Here is a 12,917-nt window from a genome sequence, read left to right as displayed (position 1 = left end):
TTATTTTACCCTATTATTATTATTATTAAAAGGATACATAAGCACGTTTACATTGAAGAAGATGAGAATAATGATTTGATCAGAGTTGGACAGTCTTATCTTAAATTTGAGCTTTGTGTAAATATTCAAAAACATTTAACCTACTGATGCCTCAATTAATGTAATTTTATTGGTATCTATTTTTATTTCTGAAATTTACTGCTCTCGGCTTATACTGGAGTCAATGTTTTCCTAGGTTTTTTGTGGTAAAATTAGGTGCCTCAACTTATATTCGGGTCAGCTTATACTGGAGTATATACGGTAATAAAACTTTATTTATATACCGCCCTATCTCCCCAAGGGACTCAGTGCGACTCAACAGCTTAGCAAGGAAAGCGAAGCTGTTCTCTTCGCTGTTCTTTTGAATACTTTTTTAAAAGGCTAACTCAACCTGAAGTAGTATCATAGTTTTATTACTGCAAGAAACCAGCCCTGGAAACCCATTCGATGACCTTGTGTAGGTCGCCTGCCACTCTCTGCCTCAGAGGAAGGCAATGGCAAACCTCCTCTGAATAAATCTCGTCAAGAAAACCCATTAATTGGATTGCCATAAGATGGATTTGACTTGGAGGCGTATAACAAGAAAAGACTTTGGGCAGTTGACTGGATACTAAGTATTGCAGGATGAACTTTCCTTATATGTGTTTTCGAAATTATGCATTTAAACGATACAGTAGAGTCTCGCTTACCCAAGACTCGCTTATCCAAGGTTCTGGATTATCCAAGGCATTTTTGTAGTCAATGTTTTCAATATATCGTGATATTTTGGTGCTAAATTCGTAAATACAGTAATTACAACATAACATTACTGCGTATTGAACTACGTTTTCTGTCAAATTTGTTGTATAACATGATGTTTTGGGGCTTAATTTGTAAAATCATAACCTAATTTGATGTTTAATAGGCTTTTCCTTAATCCCTCCTTATATTATAATAGTGTATTCTTATTATATTGTATTACTTCATAATATCAATATTCTATGTATATACAATATATTATATTATTAGCATAGCACAATATAAGCATTATAGATTACTATATTGTACTACGCCACTATATTGCAATAATATTAGTAATATTACATGTAATATAAACATATAATTATAATAGTGTATTCTTATTATATTGTATTACTTCATAATACAATATAATTATGAAGTAATACAATATACACAGCCCGGGCTGTGGCGCAGGCGGGAGAGCAAGCCAGCTGCAATTAACTGCAATGAATCACTCTGACCAGGAGGTCATGAGTTCAAGGCCTGCTCGGAGCCTATGTTTGTTTGTCTTTGTTCTATGTTAAAAGGCATTGAATGTTTGCCTATATGTGTAATGTGATCCGCCCTGAGTCCCCTTCGGGGTGAGAAGGGCGGAATATAAATGCTGTAAATAAATAAATAAATAAATAAATTATCCAAGATATTCGCTTATCCAAGGTTCTGCTGGCCCGTTTAGCTTGGATAAGTGAGACTCTACTGTAAATTAGTTTGGGGACCCAGCGGTGTCCCAGTTATTAAAAGAAGGCATTGTTTGTTTTGGGATGTTCGGTAATATCTCTTGACTGTTTGAGGCAAATGTGAATGTTGCAGTTGGCCACCTTGATTAGCATTGCAGTTTCAAAGCCTGGCTGATTCTGACCTGTGGGAATCCTTTGTTGGGAGGTGTTAACTGGCCCTGATTGTTTCCTGTCTGGAATTCCCCTGATTTCTGAGTGTTGTTTTTTATTTCCTGTCCTGATTTTAGAGTTTTTTAAAAATTTTATTCATTTTCATGGTTTCACTGAAATCCACAAGCATGTGGACAATTTCAAAAGAAAGGAGGGAACCATGAAAATGAACAAAATTTGGCTACCAGTATTTATAAAACAGTTACCCTTTGCATTTGTTAAGAATTGGCTTTCCTGAGATAAACAGTGTTGATGACAGTTGAAGTCCTTGAGTTAAGGGCTCCTCCAGTGTGATTTCTGGCGACTGCTTTAAGGGGCTGTCACGCTTAACATCTTTGATCGTAATTAGCTCTAGCAGGACTGCTTTGAAATCACAGAGATGTGTTTCTAATTGCCACAGAGCTTGAATAAATTGTTTGTCTAAAAAGTGAGCATTTGATCATAGCATCGAGATATGGGTGAATCAACATGTGGGCACCGATGAGTCACGTGGGTCAGCAGTTCTGTGCCTCATCGTCCTGGAAATACATCTCTTTGAAGGTGACCATGAGGCTAATGTGGCCCTTGAGGAAAATAGGTTTGGCATCCCGTTGTTAGGTGGTGGATTATGAACTAGAAATCTTTAAAAGAGTCTTGATGTCAGTAGCCAAAAACAACGCAGCAAGGCACAGATCAGTATCAGAAATCGGACAAAGCAGTGGTTGGCATGATGTTGGCTCAGTCTGGCCTCTTAGCCTGTGCCAGGACATTTAGGCTGTTCGGCATAAAATTGTCACGTTTCACAAGTAGAATCAGATTTTACAGCCTGAGTCACATACCGGTACTTTTCATTGGCTTGAGCACTTACTTTTGCAAACAGTCAAGTTGGGGACGGTGCTTTGTTTTATTTAGTTGGGAGCGTGACTCTTGTTTTATTGCCGTCGTTTCACATTCCTGTGGCCTTAGTGAAACCCTAATCCCAATACTGTGGGTCCAGCAATTTGCCTTGCATGGTTGCAGAAAGTATTTCTAGTCTTTTATTTTTATTTTTTTCATTTCCCCCTCTCTGCCCCACGTTAATCCACCCCTGGGCTGGCATTGGATGGTGCATACCCCATTACCATAGGCATAGCCAAGCCATACAAAGAGCCTCTGGGCAGGATTCCAGCTGGGAGCAGATCTCCGCTCCCTAATACGTGAGCTTTGATGTGCGCTCCAGCTTTCGGTGATATGTCTAAACTGTCAGGGTGGCCTGTTACCCATTTATAAAGCCTGTCACTGTTTCTGTTTTCACTTATTTACATGCTTACAGCTACCTGAGGATAGATGCGGGATTTTAGGGATGAGTCTGCATATTGATGGCCTCCTGAACAGTTATCAGCTGCTCAAAGCCCGCTGAGCAACTCTGATAAGCTGAAGGTCTTCATTTTCGTATTCTGTGTGTGGAGGGAGGAAGATATTTGAAGCTTTGGGAGTTCTGTCATGAAACAGCCTCTCTGGTCAGGTTTCTCTTGCAAGAAAGGCGAAGCATTTTTCACCCTTGAGAGAGAAGAGTGTACACATAATATTTATGGGTTATGCTGTAAACAGCCTTTAAATAAGCATCTTCTGCTGCATTCGCTGTGGGTCTTGATACAAATCTAACTGATTGGGTGTTTAGTAGGGGTGTGCATTTGTATGGAATCGCTGTTCGTTTTGTTTAGTTTCATTCGTTTTGAATCAGTTTTGTATTTGTCTCCATTTACGAAACAGGGCGCCTATACGGATAGAATTTTCATCTCACTTAAGAAAAAGCAAAAATTTTCAGACCATTGGCAGCAATGGGAGCTGTCATGGGGAAGCAGCCCTCTCTCAGACCCAGCTTAGAGTCTCAGAGTAACTATTGTTATTATATTAATATTATTATTAACGCCCATTGGTACACATCAGCTGTCATGGGTAAGCAGCCCTCTCTCAGACCCAGCTTAGAGTCTCAGAGTAACTATTGTTATTATATTAATATTATTATTAACGCCCATTGGTACACATCAGCTGTCATGGGGAAGCAGCCCTCTCTCAGGCCCAGCTTAGGGTCCCAGAGTAACTATTTTTTATTAATATTAATACTATTATTAACACCCATTGCTACACATCACCTGCCAATGTCCTCCCCAAACACTACGGCCCACCACCCAAGGAATACTTTCATTTGGGGACCATTTCCTCCTAGATTGTGCCTTGTCCTCCACCACAGGCAGGCATCCCAGGGTTCTCTATTGGCGTGAAATTTGCATGACCCCGCCCACTGCCCTTCGCTTTCAAATCTGTCTGCATAACAAACACAGCAGAACTGGGCAGGAACTAAACTTACTGGAGGACTTTGGGGAATTGACTCCATATGGTGGAAGTTGTAGTTCACCCTTCAGAGCACTGTGACTCCTACTGGGGAATGTAGAGGAGTTGTAGTTCACCTACACCCAGAATGCTATGAACCCAAACAATGATGAGTCTGGACCAAACTTGCCCTGCATCCCTGATATGCCCAGATTTGAATACTTGTGGGTTATGAGGGGAATTGGCCTGGACATTTGGGGGTAGTAGGTACTGGGATTTATAGTTAACCTGTAATTGAACCCTGCCAATGATGGACCAGGACCTGACTTGGCACACACAGCCCCCATAACCAATACAACATATTGGACATGTTTGGGGAAAAGGAAGTTATAGTTCACCTGCATCCAGAGAAACAGTGACCCCCACCGACAGTGGACCGGGACCAGACTTTGCACAGAGAAGCCTCATGACCAACTGAACATACTGCAGGGGTTTGTGGGAACGGGCCTTGATTTTGGGAGTTGTAGTTCCCCTGTATCCAAAGAGCACTGAATCCAGCCAATGTCGGATCTGGACCACACTTGGCACACAGACTCAACATAGCCTACTGTGGATACTGACAGATGTTTTGGGACACCTGCCCCGGGAATCTGGGAGTTGTAGTAGTTCACACCCATCCAGAGAGCACTGCAGCCAGACGATGATCCTCCAACGACTGATCTGGACCACACTTGATACACAGACCCAAAATGGCCAACTTTGAATACTGGCAGGGTTTGGGGAGAATTGACCCACGATTCTGGGAATTGTAGTTCACCCACTCCAAACTGAGAATACCTAACAATCAAAGACAAATAATGCCCTTTTCAAATAACCTGGGCACCGCCGGGTCCCCAAGCTAGTGTATATACAGTAGAGTCTCACTTATCTTCCCCTATGAACCCCCCCCCCCCCCGGTTGCTGAGATCTTCCGGGGAGGCCCTCCTCTCGCTTCCGCCCTCCTCACAACTGTGTTTGGTGGGGACGAGAGAGAGGGCCTTCTCGGCCGTGGCTCCCCGACTCTGGAACTCCCTCCCCAGGGAGATTAGGTTGGCTCCCTCTCTACCTTCCTTCAGGAAACAACTGAAGACTTGGATGTTTCGGCAGGCCTTTGGAGATACAGTCATTAATTAATCAGCCCCAGAGGTTTTTTAATAATCGATCCCGTTTTTATTACGATTTTACCATTTATGTGTTTTAAATGCAATTTTTTATCCTGTATTTTTGTTTTAATTGATATATTGTTTTACTGTTTTATCTTTTTATAGTGTGATTTGTATTATGTTGCCTATATTTTGTTCTATGTTGTTTGGGCCTCTGCCCCATGTAAGCTGCCCCAAGTCCCCGCGGGGAGATGGTGGCGGGGTATAAATAAAGTTTTATTATTATTATTATTATTATTATTATTATTATTATTATTATTATCCAACATAAAAGAGCTGGCAGAATGTTGGATAAGCGAATATGTTGGGTAATAAGGAGGCATTAAGGAAAAGCCTATTAAACATCAAATTAGGTTATGATTTTACAAATTAAGCACCAAAACATCATGTTATACAACAAATTTGACAGAAAAAGTAGTTCAGTATGCAGTAATGCTATGTTGTAATTACTGTATTTATGAATTTAGCACCAAAATATCATGATGTATTGAAAACACTGACTACAAAAATGGGTTGGATAATCCAGAATGTTGGATAAGCGAGTGTTGGATAAGTGAGACTATGCTGTATATATATATGAAAATGTCACAGGTGAAAGGTTTCTGAGAAATGTAGAATGAGAAACTATCATTTTACAAATGTGTCAGGCTTGTGTGTTGAGCTTGCCTGCCAGTGTGGCCTCGCTGTTAACTTCAAGCCTCGCTGTCAGCACAAATTGAACCTTGTCGCTTGTCCCCACATTTGGCTGCGATGCTTCTTTCGAAGCCAATTGATGTCTTTTCGTACTTCTGATTTTAAGCAGCTCCTCGGCTAATTAACACTGTCAGCAACATTTTCTGTCTGGAAGTGCTGTTCAGTTTGTGGGTGCTGTCGCTGGAGCAGTCCTCTGTGCCTGCTGGCCATGATATTTATGGATTAAAGTTAAATGCGGAAAGGCAGACATCCGCTGAGACTTGCTTTCATTTTGGACCCTCAAAGCGGGGAGTGGGGCATTTAAAAAAAAAATACCAGTATGGGAGAAGGCAAAAGGCATTATTGGATTGCTTTCCTTGCAAAGCAGGGCATCCAAAAAGGCTGCTCTTGCTCTTGCTTGGAGGCTTGGGTGAAATTATCCAGAGACCATTGTGCCTGAGTTGCTGTTCAAGCTAATGGCACCTCTGAGCCCCAATCGAAGGCGTTTGCCTTTAATGCACCGCAGACCTAGAGCCGTGCAGGTGCCATTCTGGTCCCTTGCTTAATTTAAGCTGCTTTAGTTGGCATGGCAACTAGTTGAGACATCTGGGAGACATTATGGTCAGGATTGAGGTTGAGGAGGATTTAGGTGGGAGAGACAAACAAGGAAGTTGTGTGCGCCATACTAAAGGACCGAGTCCCGTAGTTCCTGTGCATTGAAAGAGCTCTCTTTCTTTCTCTTCTTGCTGTAAGTTGTAATAGCGGAAACAAGCTCATGGCAACATTGCAAAGGAGGCTTCTGCAATAAGGCTGTGTTTCTCAATACATTCCCCCAAAGTTGAAATTTCTATGCAAAGTCAGGTTTGCTCAAGATCTTTTAAGAACGGGACTCCTTTAACGTTTTTCTAATTGCAACCCCTTTTCATGCAAGAAATGTTTATGTAACTCCAGGTATATTAACCAGGCATATATACCCGCTGTTGCTTGGGTATCAGAAGGGCAGATGCCCCCCTGCTTTCATCCCTTCTTTATTTCCTTTCCCTCCCTACATTTTCTGTCTTTCCTCCCCTCCCTTACTTCCTTCTCAGTTCCTTTCTTTCCTGTTGGTAAATTGTTTTGGTATAGTGTGAAACTGTGCTTAGAGTTTAAAGCTGGCTGTCGGGATGGTACGAGGGCTATCCAGAAAGTACATTACATTTTGGAATTAAAAATGAACAAAGTACAGTAGAGTCTCACTTATCCAACATAAATGGGCCGCCAGAATGTTGGATAAGTGAATATGTTGGATAATAAGGAGAGATTAAGAAAAAGCCTATTAAACATCAAAATAGGTTATGATTTTACAAATTAAGCACCAAAACATCATGTTATACAACAAATTTGACAGAAAAAGTAGTTCATTACACATTAATGCTATGTAGTAATTACTGTATTTATGAATTTAGCACCAAAATATCATGATATATTGAATACATTGACTACAAAAATGCGTTGGATAATCCAGAAAGTTGGATAAGTGAGTGTTGGATAAGTGAGACTCTACTGTATAGGAGAAAACATTTACCATATGCAGTTGAAAGCCACACCCAAATACCACATCTCACACCTTAATCGCTAGGCACTTACCATATCGATGAAGGAGTTTTGCAACTCCTTCCCCACTAAATTCTGCCGCTTGCTTCCTCAACCACTTGTTTCCAACAATGGGGGTGTGGCTGGCAACGCAGTGTTTTGGCGACGCTGCGCAGCTGCGGGAAGGGGTGACCGGCTGGTTGAGGATGCAAGCGGCAGAATTTAGTGGGGAAGGAGTTGCAAAGCTCCTTCATTGCTATGGTAAGTGCCTAGATTTGAATGTCGACTACGTGAGAAGTGGTATTTGGGTGTGGCTTTCAACTGCATATGGTAAATGTTTTCTTCTATACTTTGTTCATTTTTAATTCCAAAATGTAATGTACTTTCTGGATAACCCTCGTATGTAATCCAGTAGTGCAGCGGTTAAATGCATAGAGTGGGAAATGAATTGCTAGAGCGTAGCTAGTTGAAGGTTCAATTTTGTAATAGGATATACATCATATTTGAGATAAGAGCAGAATGGAATGTGTGCACTCCAGAAGTGGTCTTTAATGTAGTTGGACGGAGAATGGCTATTGTCCGACATACTATGTACATAAGTTGTATATATCCGCAATAAAGTTTAAGCCGCTGTTACAGCTGAAACTGGAGGAGTCTGAAATTTGTTCCGTGCGGTCTGAGCCATTACCAGATTTGTCAGGAGAGGAATTGAGACTGAGGAATCATAGAATCATAGAGTTGGAAGAGACCTCATGGGCCATCCAGTCCAACCCCCTGCCAAGATGCAGGAAATCGAATTCAAAGCACCCCCGAGGAAGGTAATTCGTCTCAATCAACCAAATTTTGACATTTCCCTCTTTTCCTTCCCTTCCCCTTCCATTTTTTCTTTTTCCCCTCCCCTCCTCCCTTTCTTTTCTTTCTCTCCCTCCCTCCCCCTTCTCCTTTCTCCAGCTCTGAGAGGGCCTACCTATGCCAGGTATTTATTTATTTAGTATATCAGAAGCAAATTGAGAATACAGTTCTAATGGATAAAAAACTACACATTTTTTTTTCATGTCAGAAGCAAATTGAGGGTAACAAACAAAGTTAAAAACTTGGCATTCTGTTCAACTTTTTCAAAGTTCCCTGCTTGAGCGGTGATGACACGATCGTCAGCATAGTTGAAATTATTTTGTGTTTGATCGCAGACATAGTATTAGTAACAGGTCTTCACTATTTAGGTTGTAAATATCTTTATCATTAAAAAAAACTGCACCAGAGGAAGCTGCTGGAACCTCCTTTGCCCCAGTTTGAGGGTATAGGAGCAGACGTTTCCTAAATGTGCTTCTCAAAACTATATTTTCCTTAATGAATGTCCTTGAAGATATGTTGTTACAGAATTGATGCAGAGTGACCTTCATAAGATTATCGTCTCTCCTCAACCACTCAGTTCAGATCATGTCAAAGTTTTTCTTTACCAGATTTTGAGAGGTAAGTTTTGCTTCTGAAGCCAAAACATAGGTCTTGGGATCTTTCCCTGCCTTACTGTGAATATAATATAATTATTTTGGTAGTATTCATGGATCATGACAAATTGTGCATGGATAAACTTTTAACGTGCCATTCTAAAACATTCCTCTGTCTGTTTTGTTTATATTACCCTTTTCTCCCGTGTGTGTTTTACAGGTCTGAAATACCTACATTCTGCTGGTATTTTGCATCGAGACATTAAACCAGGGAATCTGCTTGTGAACAGCAACTGTGTTCTTAAGGTGGGCCTTTTGTGTGTATGTGTGCCTGTGTAAAATATATGGCACATGCTAAATTCCACTGAACTTAGCATGCCTTCTTCCTAGACAAGAAAACATTGGATTGCAGCAAGAAGGTCCAGTTTGGGCAGAGTTCCAATCTGTCCTTGCTGTCCAGCATAAAACTGAGCATGGGACCATATATATATATATATACACATCTGAAGTTGCCTTTTCTCTTTTCAGATCTGTGATTTTGGCTTGGCGCGGGTGGAAGAGTTAGACGAATCGCGTCACATGACTCAGGAAGTCGTCACTCAGTATTACCGAGCTCCCGAAATCCTGATGGGCAGCCGCCACTACAGCAATGCTATTGATATTTGGTCTGTGGGCTGTATATTTGCTGAATTACTAGGGCGGCGAATACTGTTTCAAGCTCAGAGTCCCATTCAGCAGGTAAGAAGTGGTTTCAGTTCTGACACGGTAGATCAGGGGTCCCCAAACTTTTAAAACAGGGGGCTAGTTCACGATCCTTTAGACCGTTGGAGGGCCGGACTATAGTTGGCCGCCAAACAATAATAATTAATAATAATTAATAATAATTAATAATAACAACAACAACAACAACAAAGAGTTCAATCCCCTTCTGCCTTTGTGCACCGAAAGCACAAGCAAAGCACCCCTGACAGATGGCCACCCAGCCTCAATGTTAATAATAATAATAATAATAATAATAATAATAATAATAATAATAATAATAAAAAAGAGGGTTGGAAGAGACCCCTTGGGCCATTTAGTCCAACCCCTTTCTGCCTCTGTGCACCAAAAGCACAAGCAAAGCACCCCTGACAGATGGCCACCCAGCCTCAATGTTAATAATAATAATAATAATAATAATAATAATAATAATAATAATAATAATAATAATAAAAAAAAAGAGGGTTGGAAGAGACCCCTTGGGCCATTTAGTTCAACCCTCTTCTGCCTCTCTGCACCAAAAGCACAAGCAAAGCACCTCTGACAGATGGCCACCCAGCCTCAATGTTAATAATAATAATAATAATAATAATAATAATAATAATAATAATAATAATAATAATAAGGGTTGTAAGAGAAGAAGAGACCCCTTGGGTCATTTAGCCCAACCCACTTCTGCCCTTGTGCCGTGGGGGCCGGATAAATAGCTTTGATGGGCCACATCCGGCCTCCGGGCCTTAGATTGGGAACCCCTGCGGTAGATGAATGATCGACAGTCGTCTTGTAGATAGCCACGGATAAGCCTTTGTGGTACACACCAACAAACCTAAGTACATATATATTGTATCTTTTACATAGAGAGATATTGACATTGTTTGTTTGTTTATTTATTTATTAGTGACATTTATATCCGCCCTTCTCATCCCGAAGGGAACTCAGGGCGTCTTATGTTATATGTACAATACAATCTTCTATATATCTAAAAATGTTCTGACCGTTTCTGCCTTAAAGTAAACAGCGAAACTAAACACCCAAAACCCACGAAACTTGGCCACAAAAGACATGGTCATCCCCGCTGTGTTTAGACATAAAAAAACTAAGAAAAATAAAGTCCTAATTAGAGGGAGATAAATAATTGTTTTTTCCCATTGCTGCCAGTTAGAAGGCTAAGCTCCACCCACTTTGTCTCCTAGCAACCCACTCAGCCATTTAATGGTGCCCAGGGCCGCTTCAATCAGGCCTCTTCCGCACTGCCTATAAAATACAGATTATCTGATTTGAACTGGATTATATGGCTTTAAGGCTGCAAGGCTATTTGCTGCTATTCCGCCTGGCCAACAAATGATTCTCATAAGCCACAGCAACGCGTGGCCGGGCAAAGCTAGTATATTATATTATTATCATAGCATTATATAATCATATTATACTATACTAATAATATCATATATTGTATATGCATATAATATTAATAATATTATGATGTAATACAATATAATAATAATATCACACTATTATAATGGTATATTCATATTACATGTAATATTACTAATAATATTACAATATAGTGTTATAGTTCAATATAGCAATATATAATGATTATATTTTGCTATACGAATAATATAATATACAGTAGAGTCTCACTTATCTAAGCTAAACGGGCCGGCAGAAGCTTGGATAAGCAAATACCTTGGATAATAAGGAGGGATTACGGAAAAGCATATTAAACATCAAATTAGGTTATGATTTTACAAAACACCAAAACATCATGTTATACAACAAATTTGAAAGAAAAGGTAGTTCAATACGCAGTAACGTTAGGTTGTAATTACTGTATTTACGAATTTAGCACCAAAATATCACGATATATTGAAAACATTGACTACAAAAATGGCTTGGATAATCCAGAGGCTTGGATAAGCGAGGCTTGGATAATATTAATAATAATAATAATAATAATAATAATAATAATAATAATAAATTTATTTTTGTACCCCGCCACCATCTCCCCAGAGGGACTCGGGGCAGCTTACATGTATAAAACCAACATACAATAATATCAAATACAAAAACACACAAATACATTTAAAAGGCATTAAAAATCACAATCATTATAAAACACTTGAGAAACACAGTAATAAAAACATAAAATGAGCTGGGCAAAGTGAGACTCTACTGTATTGTATGTACATATGACTTGTAAGCTGCCCTGAGTCCCCTTCGGAGTGATAAGGGTGGGATATAAATGTCACTAATAAATAAATAATAAATATATTATTATATTGTACTAGACCACTATATTGTTTCAGACCACTCTGACTGTGGCGTGAAACTTCCCCCTTTGTATTGATCACATGGTTTTATTTATTTTAATTTGATTTGATCTCAGCTTTTATTTCTGTTTTATGTTTGGTTTTTCTACTTCTTGTATTATATATGGCATGTAATTCTACCTTTATGTAAGACCGCTCTGGGTCTCCCTGGGGAAAACAGTGGTATAGAAATAAATAAATTAAATAAATAAATAAATAATGTATTGCAATATTATTAGTAATATTACATGTAATATAAATGTACAATTATAATAGTGCATTATTATATTGTACTAGCTGTGCCCAGCCACACGTTGCTGTGACATTTTCTGGTGGTGTTGGTGAGAAATTGTTGAGGTAGTTGTGGTATTGAATGTCTGTTGTAAAGTAGTCTTTATATTTAGTATGCACTCTGAAGTGGATTATATGGCAGTGTGGAGTCAAAATAATCCAGTTCAAAGCAGATAGTATAAGATTCTAAATGGGTTATATAGCTGTGTGGAAGGGCCTTTAGTCTACACTGCCATATAATCCAGTTAAAATCTGATAATCTGTGGAAGAGGCCTAAGTGAGGCCTAACTGTGCCTGTCCCCTGGGTTGATTAGGTTGCTAGGAGACCAAGTGGGCGGAGCTTAGCCCTCTAACTGGCAGCAGTTGGATTAAAACAATTATTCCTGTCCCTCTAATTAGGACTTTATTTTTCTTTTGTTTTTGTCGTATCAACCTAGAGCCATGAATGATGGATTGTGTTGTCAAATTTCAAGGTTGGGGGGCCTGTAGTTTTGTTGTTTTGTCCGGTGCCCTGATGCCATCACTCTTTTATATATATAGATTATATTGTTATATTGACACAGGAGACACTTCACTCTGGCCCAGAGTGGCAGTTAGTCCTTGGGGGCGGGGGTGCTCCCATCGCTTCCACATTAGTGGAAGTGGAATATAAATATTTTAAGTAAGAAT

General features: G+C 39.7%; 1 protein-coding gene across 2 annotated transcripts in view; it reads left to right on the top strand.

Moving 5' to 3' along the window:
- Positions 1 to 12,917, top strand: part of nlk (nemo like kinase) — a 104,437-nt gene that overhangs the window by 62,290 nt on the left and 29,230 nt on the right. For both annotated transcript variants that reach the window (XM_008122640.3, XM_003228817.4), the window contains exons 4-6: positions 8,808 to 8,914; positions 9,110 to 9,195; positions 9,418 to 9,627. In XM_008122640.3, coding sequence (XP_008120847.1) covers positions 8,808 to 8,914; positions 9,110 to 9,195; positions 9,418 to 9,627 — 403 coding nt within the window. The remainder of the gene's footprint in view (positions 1 to 8,807; positions 8,915 to 9,109; positions 9,196 to 9,417; positions 9,628 to 12,917) is intronic.

This window comes from Anolis carolinensis, unplaced genomic scaffold (assembly GCF_035594765.1).
Source record: "Anolis carolinensis isolate JA03-04 unplaced genomic scaffold, rAnoCar3.1.pri scaffold_7, whole genome shotgun sequence".
In the NCBI taxonomy this organism is placed as follows: Eukaryota; Metazoa; Chordata; class Lepidosauria; order Squamata; family Dactyloidae; genus Anolis; species Anolis carolinensis.
This window is presented reverse-complemented; position numbering and strand designations above follow the sequence as displayed.